The 14,437-nt window shown below is 42.4% G+C and overlaps 2 protein-coding genes across 3 annotated transcripts; both read left to right on the top strand.

The window, feature by feature from the left end:
* The first annotated feature begins 3,033 nt into the window (after positions 1 to 3,033).
* Positions 3,034 to 9,092, top strand: ap1m2 (adaptor related protein complex 1 subunit mu 2). The gene is made up of 12 exons (XM_056586043.1): positions 3,034 to 3,281; positions 4,040 to 4,196; positions 4,372 to 4,439; positions 4,835 to 4,965; positions 5,365 to 5,512; positions 6,193 to 6,319; positions 6,752 to 6,894; positions 7,229 to 7,300; positions 7,824 to 7,982; positions 8,171 to 8,296; positions 8,642 to 8,717; positions 8,856 to 9,092. The coding sequence occupies exons 1-12, from the start codon at positions 3,240 to 3,242 to the stop codon at positions 8,879 to 8,881; spliced, it is 1,275 nt and encodes a 424-aa protein (XP_056442018.1). The 5' UTR covers positions 3,034 to 3,239; the 3' UTR covers positions 8,882 to 9,092.
* Positions 9,093 to 9,461: 369 nt separating this feature from the next.
* On the top strand, positions 9,462 to 11,613 carry cdkn2d (cyclin-dependent kinase inhibitor 2D (p19, inhibits CDK4)). 2 transcript variants are annotated; one of them, XM_056586045.1, is made up of 3 exons: positions 9,462 to 9,653; positions 10,032 to 10,161; positions 10,464 to 11,613. In XM_056586045.1, exons 2-3 carry the CDS (start codon positions 10,036 to 10,038, stop codon positions 10,815 to 10,817), a joined length of 480 nt encoding a protein of 159 aa, XP_056442020.1. In that variant the 5' UTR covers positions 9,462 to 9,653; positions 10,032 to 10,035; the 3' UTR covers positions 10,818 to 11,613. The 2 variants fall into 2 exon arrangements, with proteins under 2 accessions (XP_056442020.1, XP_056442019.1); XM_056586044.1 differs by having other exon boundaries at positions 9,466 to 9,653; positions 10,008 to 10,161; positions 10,464 to 11,607.
* Positions 11,614 to 14,437: the final 2,824 nt, after the last annotated feature.

Raw genomic sequence — 14,437 nt, 5'->3', positions numbered from 1 at the left:
TGTGTGTGTGTGTGTGTGTGTGTGTGTGTGTGTGTGTGTGTGTGTGTGTGTGTGTGTGTGTGTGTGTGTTTGTCTGTGATTGTGTGTATGTATATGCGTGTGTGTCTGTTTTCGGGAATGTGTGTGTCTGTATGTTTGTGTGTGCGTGTGCATGTATGTGTGTGTGTGTGTATGCGTGCATCAGCAGAGATGCATCATGCATAGCAGAGAAAAAGTGTGGAATGTTGTCATTCTGGCCCCTAGATCCACATTCCGTCCTCCGAGATGCTCTGAGCCATGGAGGCCTCACCAGGCTGTTCCATAGCAGCAACCTGACGGGCCTCATTCTCCTACTCTAACTTCATTCTTTTTACTAACATGGTATTTGCCCTTGCCCCCTTATCCCACCCCCACTCCCAGCCCATCTTAGAGTTCCACCAAGCAACCCCCCCTCCCCCAAGACACACAGACACACACACACAGATCATGTGAAACGATGGTGTGACGGGGCGTGAGGAAGATGTGACCGAGATGTGACCGACGTCGGGGCCTGAAGATAGCGGGACCCTTCCTCTTGTGCGGCCCGGCTTTTAGACGTGTGAACAAAGAAGTGGCTTCTGTTGAAGCACCTCTGATACGACCACCTCTGAGGGAGGTCCATGCAGTAGCACAAACAGCAAAGGCTGAACCCAAAACCTGCAGGAAAAAGAGTCTCAACAGAGTCCACAGTGGCAGACATCTGCCAATCACTTTTACCTTCATCATCATCCTCCTCCTCATCGTCATCATCATTTTGTCATTACGGTGTTTGTAACTCACTTCACAAACGGCCAGTCAAATGGCTGTGCGTGTGTGTGTCTGTTTGTTTTTGTTTGTGTGTTTGTCCATGACTCCAGGGAGTATCACACACACACCTGAAACGAATGATACAGATCCGGCCCCTAGGGATGGAGAGAGAGTGTGTGTGTGCGTGTTTGTGTGTGTGCATGTTTGTGTGTGTGTGTGTGTGTGTGTGTGTGTGTGTGTGTGTGTGTGTGTGTGTTTGTGTGTGTGTGTTGGTGTGGAGAGAGAGAAGATAGAGAGAGAGAGAGAGAGAGAGAGAGAGAGAGAGAGAGAGAGAGAGAGAGAGAGAGAGAGAGAGGGAGAGTTGTTTGGTCATTAAGGGCAGTGCTGTTTGTAAATTGCCTCCTCACCTCATCTCGATTTACACATTGCCGATGCCACGGCATTGGCCGACGTGGTCACAAAGGGGGCGGGGTCTAACCTCACACCACACTGTGTCGTGAGGGAGGCGGGCGGGGCCCTGTCGTCCTCTGAGACAATGAGGAGACAAAAAACCTGCGCGTCCAGGTGATGCCCTGACAACCACAGAATGTTTCTGTGTCGGCGTGACGACACAAGAAAGGCATAACAAGACCAACAGGTACACCAGGCAACCTAGCTCAACTCAGCAGGGAGGGAGGGAGGGCGGGGTGTGGGTGTGTGTGGTGTGTGTGGGGGGGGGGGGGGTTGGGGGGGGGGATCGAGGACAAGCCAAATAAAATTATGGTAGAATGTGACTCTGTAGTTTCCCTGATTAAGTATTATTGCAAAAACTGCCCCGCAGGGAAAGGGTTATGGGAATCTGAGGGTCTGTTTCTGCAACACTTGACTCGTCTCTGGAAATGACAAATCGGGGACAGCATGTCACAAGTTTCATTTTATTGCATTTTTTATTTATATTAGGGTCAACATATTTTATTACGTTCTGCATTTGGTTAGATGCATATTGTACTTATAATTAGAATATCTACATGTGTATCTTGTGTTTATATTGCTGGTTGTGTTTATTCTATTCTGTATTTACATTGATGGCTCTGGCTTGAGCTGAGCTACTGTAATAAACAACTTCCTCCGGGATCAACAAGGTCATCTATATGTAACCTAATGTTGCGGTTGATGGATGACCGGTGGGAGACCTAAACGCTGAATCGACCGAGGCAGAAACTACGCTTGTCAATGGAACAAGATGCAAACAACGCGTTATTTAAATACTGCTGGACTAGGTTTGCAAAAGGAGCTTCATGAAAAAAAAAAACATTATGCGGAAGCTAATATTAACACGATAACCAAGAATTGGTTCATTTAGTCGAGAATTCTGCAATCGGTTAAATCCCTAATTATAGGCCTACTCACTGGCAGTAAGCCTATCAATTAGCCCAAATACTAAAAACCAACACAAATATGTTTTAATGATCTTCCGAGAATTACATGTGAGGAAAGATGTAACTGATTATTATGTTTTTTTTAAGAACAACGTCAACACTAGCGCACGTCTCAGAACACTTTGGTGCTCCCCTGAGGTGGTAGCTAAGTACTGCAAGATAATGCCGATCGCTTGCGTGAACGAGCCATCAGTCGACTTAAATAAAGCAAACTGTACTAAAAAGTTACCGTGGACCACTGCCCGGCACATGGTGCGTTAGGCCGGCTCGCTGCCCTCGTCATAACCCCGGGTAGAATATGGGTTCGTTCGTTTAAAGACAATTTGCAATGACGGTTCTTTATAAAACAGGACTGGTTTGTTAGGATTTTAGGTTAATTATTAACCTCAAAGCTATTCTAGCAGTAATAATAGACCTATAGGCCTAACATTTACTATAACATTTACATAAACCTAATACGTTAACTTTTCGTGAGCGAAGTGAGAGTACGTTGGATGCATAACTGGTCTGACATGTGAATATATTTGCTGCTCTGGTACTGGGGATTCATTATGGAAATTCAGTGTGATTTAAGGTTTACTATTAAATCAGTGATAAGCAACAGATTTTAGTTTGCAACACAGGTATTATTTTATTTCAAATTACATTTAAAAAAGACTAATTAAATAAATGGGGGGGAAAGTAAGATTGGCTCAGTAAAAAAAGTTGTTTAAAAAAGCGAAACTAGACAATGATACTCATTCATGGTAGAGAAGAACTAGACGATCATGATGAATATACATCTACATTGCACTCTTGCGGCCAGTTCCCGCAGCGCAGCCCACTTCCACGATTCAGGTGAGCGCATAACCTGTCAATGTTTTACCTGAGGCTGGTGACGTCGAACACTATCTCCAGGAAAAGGAACGGTGGAGTCCATGGTCCCCTTTTAGGCTATTTTGCACACTGTTTTTAGCAGAGAAATGACATCATAGAATTATAGACATTGGGTGAACAAATTTGCATTTATTTAGACATTGTTGTTTCGGCTTTTGGGTTCGGCTTTTAAACAGAACAATGTCTGTCTCCGCTGTGTTCCTGCTGGATCTGAAGGGAAAGGTAAGTTCAGCTGGGGGTATTGTTAGTCGAGGGGCATCGTTGGCTACACAATGACACGTTATTCCGAGCTAAAATTTGTAGACATTTCCCATAATATTTTTCTAAAAGTTGAATTGTAGCCGTGGCTTTTGTCGTTAAACATTAATAAGGTAGTCGTTAAATATTAATCGGAGTCTGCGATGGTGTTTCAGTTGGGCTCCACTTCCGGAAACATCATGCGCGACTGTTTGCTGAAACAACCTTTAGGCCTGCTCCAAAACTTCAGCGGGCAATTTCCGCTTTGATCTACTGCAGGAAATAACTATACTGGGATTGACTCTTAAATCAAGTGTCCTATCCCACTGCATGTTTATAGCTTGGATATAATTGATTGCTATTTGCTGTCAGGCATACCGGTTCTCTCTCGTGTACCGCGACTACATGCCATTCTTCCCGTTAGTTCACGCGTTGCTTTGTCATTGTTAGGAATTCTGATCCTATTACACCTCTTGACTATGCTATCAGAAATATGCTTTACTTTTTGCACGTTTTTGTCATCTAGCTCTTTCTTTGTATATAAAAAAAAAGATATTTTACTTATTTTTGTGCAATAAAGAGTACTTTAACTTAAAGTTTTGACGATCATTTCAATCAAAATGTGTTGTATTGTAATTAGAACTGATGAATAAATGACTTCTTGTGATGGTGGCCTTCCCAACACAACAGTATAAGGCTCTAACGCTCAACATTGACCCTGTGGGGTCACGCTCCATTCCCAGGTGTTGATATGCCGTAACTACAAAGGCGACGTAGACATGGCCGAGATCGACCATTTCCTGCCCTTACTCATGCAAGAGGAAGAGGATGGACTTCTGAGCCCTGTTCTGCTGCACGGCAGCGTCCACTTCTTGTGGATCAAGCACAGCAACCTGTACCGTATCCTTAACCCTATACTTACAGTCCCGGCCAGGAAAAACATCTACAAACATGGAATGAATGATGAATGCGTGCATGCGTGCGTGCGTGTGTGTTAAATTGTAATATATTGTTATTAAATGTTAATCTGTTCCTCATTCACTGTGGTAACCCGTTGACCTGAGCCAGTTTACAGTGGTGGCCACGACAAACAAAAACTCCAACGCGTCCCTGGTCTACGCCTTCCTGTACAAGCTGGTGGAGGTATGTCCTTCTCTGTCTCATCCAATGTGTGCGTGAGGGCTGGTGGGGGACCTTGAAATGATGCGCCCATTCATCGTATTCACAAGGGACCGCAGGACCACTTCCCATATGAGGCCCACCTGACACCTGCAGATCTGAACAGGGCCCAGAAAGAGGGGCTGATAAACACATTGTTGGGAGACTATATATAATCGAAGGTCAAAACCTCCATGTTTATATATAGTCATGAAAGTGTAACGGGCACATGTACAATGAAAAGCTAAAACAAGAATTATAACTTTATAAAAAATGTAAGATGAGATGGAAAAAGAGATGAATTATGCAAAGAAGGAGTGATTTAAGCAAAGAAGGAGCAATCAGCCTGTAGTTGATGTGCGCCCATCTGGGAACGGCAGGTGTTCACCGAGTACTTCAAAGAGCTTGAGGAGGAGAGTATCCAAGACAACTTTGTGGTGGTCTACGAGCTTCTGGATGAGCTGATGGACTTTGGCTTCCCCCAGACCACCGACAGCAAGATCCTACAGGAGTAAGACACTTGAACCTTTCCTTTCAATCAGTCGATTTATTGATGTTTATCGATTGATCTTCTAAAACCATGACATGTAATAACTCATAGCAAATTACATTAACTAGAGCCCAAAGAAACAATGAAAGGTTAAAGTATGGTTTCAGTGTCTCTGAAACACTGAGAATAATCGACTAATTATTTGCCTTTGGTCAAACTATACATTTTTTGATGTTAAAGGGATAATGACTTTTGAATGTAATAATAATAATAATCATGCATGTATTATATCGTCACATCCACTGCGTTGATACAATTAGATGCTTGTGTACTAAACTAGTGCATTTAGATTACACCCTGTAACATACATGCGCACAATTGATCAATTAATGAAAAAGCTCCATCATCTATCTTGTGCAGATACATTACTCAGGAGGGAACTAAGCTGGAGGTGGCTAAAAGCAAGGTCCCCACCACGGTCACCAACGCTGTGTCCTGGAGGTCAGAGGGCATCAAGTACAAGAAGAACGAGGTCTTCATCGACGTCATTGAGTCCATCAATGTTCTGGTACGATGGCTGTAATTACATGGTAGACTTCTTATTGCGCAAGTTCAGATCTGCAATATGATTACCGCAGATAGTACAACTGATGGGGAAATTGTGAACTCTTTATCTATGAAAGGATCAGACCTATAAATCCACTTTTCTAACAAACAAGTCTTTTTACAAAGCATATTCGTCTATGTATCTGGCCTTACTCAAAATTCTCCTCAGCATATGGAAAAACCTTTTTAGTAATAATAAAGTAATGGGTTCAGTAATGATAGACAACCTCTGAGTGTTAATTGGGCCGGGGTCTTATGTTCTATGGGTGTCCAGTGATTGGACAGCAATGTACTCAGGCAGAAGGAAGCATCCTCAGCTTCGCCTGAGGACTTGTGGTTTATTACGCTTATACCACAGTTGCCAACAATGATTGGATATTAGTTACTTTTATCTATAAAGTTGTTATTTTCCTCTTATCAGCTGGATGTCAAATATTCTTCCGTGGCCCTTCGATCATATTCTTTCTGCGTTGTCAAGCAAACATGTAGTCGATAGTTGCTTTTGACTATTGTTTCAAACATTGGATTTGCAGCATTAAACCGCAGTCCTGACTCCGGGTGTCACTGAAGGTCCCACTATCATCATTAATATTATTTGAATCATTACCTGTGGAGGGTAATGGATTATGTGTTATGTTCCAGGTGAATGCTAACGGGAGCGTGATGAGCAGTGATATCGTGGGCAGCATCAAACTGAAGACCATGCTCTCCGGCATGCCGGAGTTACGACTCGGCCTCAACGACCGGGTCCTCTTCGCCCTCACTGGACGTACGTATCTGAGAAACCCTTGGAAGAGAGGAAACTCCATTCCAGGATGACTAGGGTGCAATGGTTGATGCCAGGTGGTTCTATTTATATTCAGTTACTGTGGGAGGTGGAAGTAAATCAAATAACAGACGGTTCTTATCATGGACATGGACATGGAGTCTGTCTGTCTGTCTGTCTGTCTGTCTGTCTGTCTGTCTGTCTGTCTGTCTGTCTGTCTGTCTGTCTGTCTGTCTGTCTGTCTGTCTGTCTGTCTGTCTGTCTGTGTCTGTGTCTGTGTCTGTGTCTGTGTCTGTGTCTGTGTCTGTGTCTGTGTCTGTGTCCTTCTGTCATTGTGCGCCCCCTGCCAGGCGGTGGAACATCTTAATGTGTGGAGTCACAGAGCTGTTTGTAAACCCGATTGATTTCCAACATGGCTGCCGGTGTTTGTTTCAGGTGACAAGGGCAAGACGGTGACAATGGAGGATGTCAAGTTCCACCAGTGTGTCCGTCTGTCCCGCTTCGATAGTGACCGCACCATCTCCTTCATCCCTCCGGACGGGGAGTCGGAGCTCATGTCCTACCGAATTAACACACACGTCAGTCCCACTCAACTTCTTATTTTTAATAGTTAGCATTGAGCAGGTTGTGTCCATTACAACGTTTTTACCATCTTTGCATTTTCTTAGAAGTCGAACCCTGTTTTCACTTGTGTGTTGATTTTAATTTGCTCTAATGAATTAAAACGATATAACAACTCAAATAGGTTGTCATGCATTATAATAATCTGCATTAGATCATTCAAATAAAAAAAATCATAACATTTTGTACTATTGAATCATTTAGGCATTATAGGTTTACTGAGCACATGTTACATTATATTTTAATTTACCCATTTTTAGTGTCAATGGTTTGTCTTTTTACTCCATCCAGGTGAAGCCTCTCATATGGATAGAGTCGGTCATAGAGAAGTTCTCTCACAGTAGAGTGGAGATCATGGTCAAGGTATGGATTTACTGAAAGGACAGGGACCTAATCAAGTTTCTGAAGAGTAATAATATGCAATGTATTTCTCCTGTTCACCTGTCTAGCAAACGGTTAAATAAACTTGCCTTCAGTGCCATATACTTCTATGGTTGGCTAAAAATCTAATCAAAACAAGTGAGCCAGTATGTTGACTTAATCTTTAGATGACGTGCATGCAAGGGGAACAATGCAACAGCACAGTGTTGTTTTCTTCCGATAAATTGAAGCCAGCCCTCTGATATGTAGTAAATGTAGTACCTGGTAGTGTGAACCATTACAGTATGAAATGAACAATATAACTTGCATAATCAGACGCTGAAGGTGCTTCATCGCCAGGTTGCAGACACAAGGATGTTTGTTCTTTTTAATAAGTCGGTGCAGTGAAGGAAAATAAACTATTTTAAATTAAATAGATAAACGCATAATTAAGTATGTGCAATATATAAGGCTCTTATCTTGTCCACGGTGCACTAACCCTACGTGCTTTCCTGACCTGTCCTAGGCTAAGGGACAGTTCAAGAAGCAGTCTGTGGCAAACAACGTGGAGGTGAGGATTCCAGTCCCCAGCGACGCTGACTCACCCAAGTTCAAAGCGAGCACCGGCCACGCTAAATACGTCCCAGAGAAGAACCTGGTTGTGTGGACCATCAAGTCTTTCCCTGTAAGAACAATGCATTATTTACTAATGTTATTAATAATAATTTATATTTATATGACGCCTTTTCAGGACACAAATATTAAGAGGTAAGGCCTCGCCTTGTGTCTGTGTTTTATTTTGAACCTATTTTTGTGTTTACATCCAGGTTATCTTGTAGTGAACTGTTAGCATGTTTTTTGGGCTGTTTCCAGGGAGGAAAGGAGTTCCTGATGAGGGCTCACTTCGGGCTCCCCAGTGTGGAGAACGATGAGCTGGAAGGCCGGCCCCCGATCACTGTCAACTTTGAGATCCCTTATTTCACCGTCTCAGGGATTCAGGTGTGTGTGTGTGTGTGTGTGTGTGTGTGTGTGTGTGTGTGTGTGTGTGTGTGTGTGTGTGTGTGTGTGTGTGTGTGTGTGTGTGTGTGTGTGTGTGTGTGTGTGTGTGAGTCTGTGAGTCTGTGAGTCTGTGTGTCTGTGTGTGTGTGTGTGTGTGTGTGTGTGAAACACATTTTATTTGTTCTGAGACACATCTGACTTCTCCTGAATAGCTGAGTCATTGTTGCTTCAACATGCTCTGTGTGCACTTGGCTTGTCTATTCAAAACCTGTGTAAACAGTATGTTGTGGCATTAACCTGCTATCCTGTTTGTTGCCCCAACCACTTCTAACATACCTGCCCCAGGTGCGATATATGAAGATCATAGAGAAAAGCGGCTATCAGGCCCTGCCCTGGGTTCGTTATATCACACAGAGTGGAGGTAAGCAGCTCAACATTTTCATTTGATTATCTAGGATTACTGAAGTGCATCATGTTGTATAGGCTGTATACATAATGAGTAGATGTAGAACCTTAGAATGAGCCACACTTGGTAATACTTTTCTCTATTTTGGTCTAGATTACCAGCTGAGGACAAATTCCTAAAATCTACAAATGTATATTCCAGTACCAGGACCTTCTGACAAGAATTCTTAATTGCACTCCAAATGAATGTCTTAAAATTTCACTGCCCTGTTTGATGTGGACTTTTCTGCTACCTTTTATATAGCACTATGAATTCAGTGGTTTGAATGTTTTAATCAGCTAATTGTTGAAATGGTATTAAAATGTAGTTTAACATAAAGTTGATTCTATAACCACATGTTTTGTTTTGTTACAAGTACTTAAAGTTTTAATTTTTTGCTGTTTTTAATGTATCATCAAATAACCGCCATATTTTGATGACTTCAGTACTTTTCCATACATTAGGCAATCGCGTCCACCTTATTCCGCGCAAAATCAATTAGACCGCCCTTTTCGCACTTGATTCTGAAGATTTTCTCCAAACAAATGAATGGGCTACTCTTTGAGGACATCAACGTATACGAATAGCCCGCTTTCTGCGCTCGGAAACCTCATTGGTCGGCTGCTATTGTTGCCACAGTGATCGCAGAGTAAGCGAGCTTGACTCCGCCCCTGTTGCCATTTATGGAGAGGCAGCACCCACAAGACGAACTCTGATTGGTCACCTTGGGTTCTCGGCTGTGTTTGTAAATTTGTAGCTGAGGAACACTAGAGTTTAGATCTCAGCGCGCAAATGTCTTATTTTCTAATGTTGACAAACATTTCGTTCCTTGATACCTTTTAAATTCACTTACTTCAAATTCTAACGGGTGTAAGGACAACCTAGTGTCTGGATTTTGTCGATACGAACAAGGTATGTAATAAGCGACTGCTATAATCCTTTATTGCTGTTCTCTCTTCAATGTTAGCCTTCGTTAGCCGGAGTGCTAATGTTCCGTATTCCTGACACATCTAGGAAAGAATAACATGATTTACTGGATATACCTACCTTTACGTTGTACAACATAGTTAACCTAGCTTAAATTGGGTCGTTGTGGAATTGGGTTGGGAAGAAATGGGAACTGATCAGGCCGGATACATTGGTAAACATGATTTATTTTTCAGCATTTTTACGCACGTACAAGGATGGGCTATCTTCTGTTTGGTTTCCGAATAGATGTGCTCAACTCTTATTTTAGCTGCATTCGCGTTTTATCTCGACAAACAGACGGATATTTACCATGGTCCTCAGCCAGATGGATGCGGGAAGAGCTTTAACGTCGGCAGCAGCCAAAGGAAACACAAATGATGTACGGAGGATTCTGGAGGAATGCCGGGTGCCTCCCGATACAGTCAATGAATTTGGCAGAACGGCCTTGCAGGTATTAATCTCCTTGCTGTAGAAATCGACTTACCGTACTAATCATACACACCTAAAATTCGGGTATACGGTGGCCAGTATTACTCTCTATTACATGTTAATGAATCTTTAACCTGCCTTAAACCATTTATTATGAGACCAGCACGTGGATTATAGTATTAAGAACTGGTATGTCAAATTAAATGACACTTGTTTATCCATTGCAAACAATGTTCAAAGAAAACGAATTAGACACATCCCATTGAAGTCCATGTAGAACAGTAAAAGATCAGACCTAATTTCTGACTACTCTTGATGTCAAAGGTGATGATGATGGGGAACACCAAGATAGCCAGTCTGCTGTTGGAACACGGAGCCAACCCCAATGCCCAGGACAGACACGGCATCACACCGGCCCATGACGCAGCCCAGACAGGCTTTCTGGAAACCCTGCAGGTTCTGGTGGAGCACGGCGCTTCTGTGAACATCCCAGATAAGAACGGCACACTGCCCATCCACATCGCAATCAGGGAGGGTCACCGGGATGTGGTTGAGTTCCTGGCGCCCCGGTCGGACCTGAAGCACGCCAACACCAGTGGGCACACGGCGGTGGAGGTGGCCAGAGCATCCTGTTTGCCTGACATGATTGACTTGGTGTTTGCCCACATTCACAGCTAGTGAGTCGACTGGATCGAGCCAATAGTGTAGGGACTACGTGGTGGGTTTCTCTCTCCCTCCCGCTGTCCTCCTTGAAACCTGGTGACTTGAATGATTAATTGTGTAAAGGGGTTACATTGGATTTTCACAATAGTAGCTCAGAGTTGGTATATCTCCCGGAGCTTAGCATTGGTGGATGAGTTGACGTGTTGACATCTCTTTTGCACAGTGCAATTTAAGCACCTTTTTATATGTAGCTCTTTTCCCTAAGATTGGGAGTGCACATTTGTAGATAGATGATTTCTTTAGTGTTTCTTAAAAAATTAATTGGATGATAATTATTATTATTATTAATATTATCTTGTTGCGTAAGAGCTTAAACTGTTGGTCTGTGTTTTTTGTATGTTTATGAAACTAATTGTGCACCCTCAATACTTTGCCTAGTTGTGTTGATTAGATGTCATTAGATTTGGATTTTAATCATATTTATTTATTGAAATAGGACAATGAATTTTCCTATGATTTTGTAAATAGATACATTTATTGTGGATTGTTAATTTGTTAATGTTATTTATAAAACATATTTTTAAAACTACAATTAAAATATTAACGTTTTCTTGGACAAACACAAAATAAAGTGTTCAACTAATGTTTTTTTGTCTCATTGGCTTGGCTTATATAATGACTGAAGTGTATTAACTGTTCTATCAGGCTTAGACAGGGAAACTTCAGCTTTTTAAAAAGTGGACGGAATAAATAAATTATCTTGTTTGAAAAGAAGAACATGCGTTTTGGCCTATATTCATGACAATGCATTGGGTTTATATAGACATACATATATTTAGATATTTACATATATATATTTACCTACATATATATATGTATATATCAATTTATGTGGAGTGGGAGAGTTATATACCCAACACATTATTTTAAGCAACTAATACAAAATACCCTAACCCTAAACAATTACATTTCCTCAGTAAATCAGTTGATCAATCCTAAATTATGAATGCAATCAGAAGTTTGTAGATTGAAATTCTAATTGAATAATGGCGTTTATAAAATGGCTTTTCGTCATCAGATACGATTTATTCTTCATAAATAGGGCACTCCCATGGAGGAAATTGCTTTACTGGTCGTGGGGGGGGCGGTGCAGAGCCTGGACATCGCATTTCCTGTTTCATTTCTACCGAATACAAGTAAACAGGTATGAGCGGATGAAGGTTTCAGAAGGGTATTTTAATATTTGTATTCCTACAGTAGTCATCTACAATGTTTTGATTTCATGCTTTTTCGACTCTTCCCTTTAGACTTGGTTTTACGTCTGCTAACTGCTGGATCGTAGAGCATATCCTCAGCTGTTTCCCAAAAGCCCTAAGACAAGGATGTTACACTTGGCGTCTTGATCAGGTGCTGAAGGCGATAGCAGAGGCCATCTCCACCAGCATCCCTCATAACCAGCCTCTACGAACAGCAAGGCAGGCGATTGCCCTTGTCCGAGCAGGGGAGAAGCCTAAGCCCCCGCCAAGGGGGGAAGTAGGTCTCCTTGGAACCACACCGGAATGGCAGATGAAGGCCAACCTGGGGAAGCAGCTCAGATTCCCAGAGCACATTGTGGAAACCACCCTGAGACCAGACGTAGTTCTGTCCTCAGATTCAATAAAACAGGTGGTCCTACTGGAGTTGACAGTTCCCTGGGAGGAGGGCATGTCAGAAGCCAATGAGAGGTAGCACGCCAAGTACGCCAACTTAGTGGAGGTTTACCGCAGACGGGGGTGGCGGGTCCGATGTGTGCCAATAGTGGTGGGCAATATAGCAGCTTTGCAGCGTGATCTTTCTGCAAAGCATACAGCCTGCTTGGTATCAAAGGTGGACACCAGAGAAAGGCCATTAAGACCACCACAGAGGCAGCTGAGAAGGCCTCTAGATGGCTGTGGATCAAGAGGGGCGATACGTTGGTACATGCTACGTAGACACAAGTCGGGACTTGATCAATCCCGGCTGGGTCGCCTGGGTGAGGGTGTAGGATGTTGAAAGACCCGCACTCCACCTCCAAACCACGAGATGATTAAGGAAATTGTCCACAACCAGCTATAAAAGGTAGAAAAGCTAGCTTAGGGCTTTGTTAGTCAAGCCATTGGAATGGTGCTGATCCATATGGCTAAGGAGGGAGACTGTCACCTGCTGGACCTGTGGCCTCATGGAACTTCGGTCAAGAGGCATTCTTGATGATGCCCCTAACAGAGGCGCTGGAAATGGTGGTGCAATCGCACCACCACTTTAAAAAGAATAAATAATAATAATTACATTTCTCCACATCATGGTTTCGCAGATGTGGTTGCAGTATGAACTATTATTCATATATCACAGCATAGCTTAAAATTATGTCTGCTCTTTCCTCTTGGTCATCGTGTCATGTCCACAAGTCAATCGGATGCTTCGACCTACGGCTTGGGCTACAAACCAGAAACTATGCAAGCTCAGCTGTCTCACCCAGCACCACATTTATCTTGTAAATCGCTGTGCACTGCTGCCGTATCATCTGTATTTGTTCTTAAAACTTGTACGATTTATGATTTTGGAGGACTAAAAATCGAGGATAGACTACATCATCACTTCACTAGGCTGCAGTCAGTAATGATCAACGTGTAAATCAGTTGCTAGCATAAGCACTAGGGCATCCGTTTGTGCGTTCATATAGGCTACAGCATAATGTTACTTTGACAAATGTAAACAATGACCGAAAGGGTGAGGGGGCCCCTAACCCTAAACTCTTTTGCGCTTTTAGAAAATACAAGCATGAGAAATCGCCTGATGGATTATGCACCCCCAATATGATTCTGGCGCTTCTGTTACCTATAGAGCCCGACCTGTATCTAAAAAATGGAGCCTGTAAATGCAATGAAATTGGAATTAGGGGCGTATATGAAGCAAAACGCAGAAAAAGTCAGGCAGAGGAAAACACAAAGAAAATTAAGCTATTGTTGGAGCAAAACAACTGAGAACCTTTGAGAGCGGAAGGCAGAGTGTAGTCATAGAAAATAAAAATAGAGGGTCAGCCATTTGTAAATTGAAGTCAGAGAGAAAAATGCCTGAGGATTTGCTAACTTTTTTGCAAAAAATGTTTCATTGAAGGTGCACAAATTCTATTCTACAAATCACAAATTCAGAAACTCATATACTGAATCTCCATAATTTGGGGGTTCAAATGCATAAAATACAAAGCAATAATAAAGAAAAACAATAGTAAAAAAAAAAAAAATAGTAAATAAATAGTAATAATAAATTTGGTTTCTGTGGGGTTTTGTTCTTAGTTGGTAAAACACATAGTCCTGGCATATACTGTGTGTGTGTTGCTTACAGAATCTTGTCTTTTAATATGAAATGCTTTACAACTGAAATCCTCTTCGAAACGTAGATTCAAAAATAAAAATGTATGTGGGTAGGGTCGGCCCACTGCATAGGCAGGACAGCCAAATGTAGGGGCCAAGAGTTTAGGGTTGAACCACTCAGGGTTTGTTGTTGCATTGTCCTGCGTACTACGGTGACGGTTTCGGGCGCCCTGGCGATTGCTCCCGCGCCCCCTCCCTTCTCCGTTTGAGTCGTATATTTTAATTGACTAATTAATAAGCGGGATA

This window comes from Gadus chalcogrammus, chromosome 3 (genome assembly GCF_026213295.1).
Source record: "Gadus chalcogrammus isolate NIFS_2021 chromosome 3, NIFS_Gcha_1.0, whole genome shotgun sequence".
Classification (NCBI taxonomy): Eukaryota; Metazoa; Chordata; class Actinopteri; order Gadiformes; family Gadidae; genus Gadus; species Gadus chalcogrammus.
Note: the sequence above shows the minus strand (reverse complement) of the source record. Positions and strands in the feature narration are given on the sequence as shown.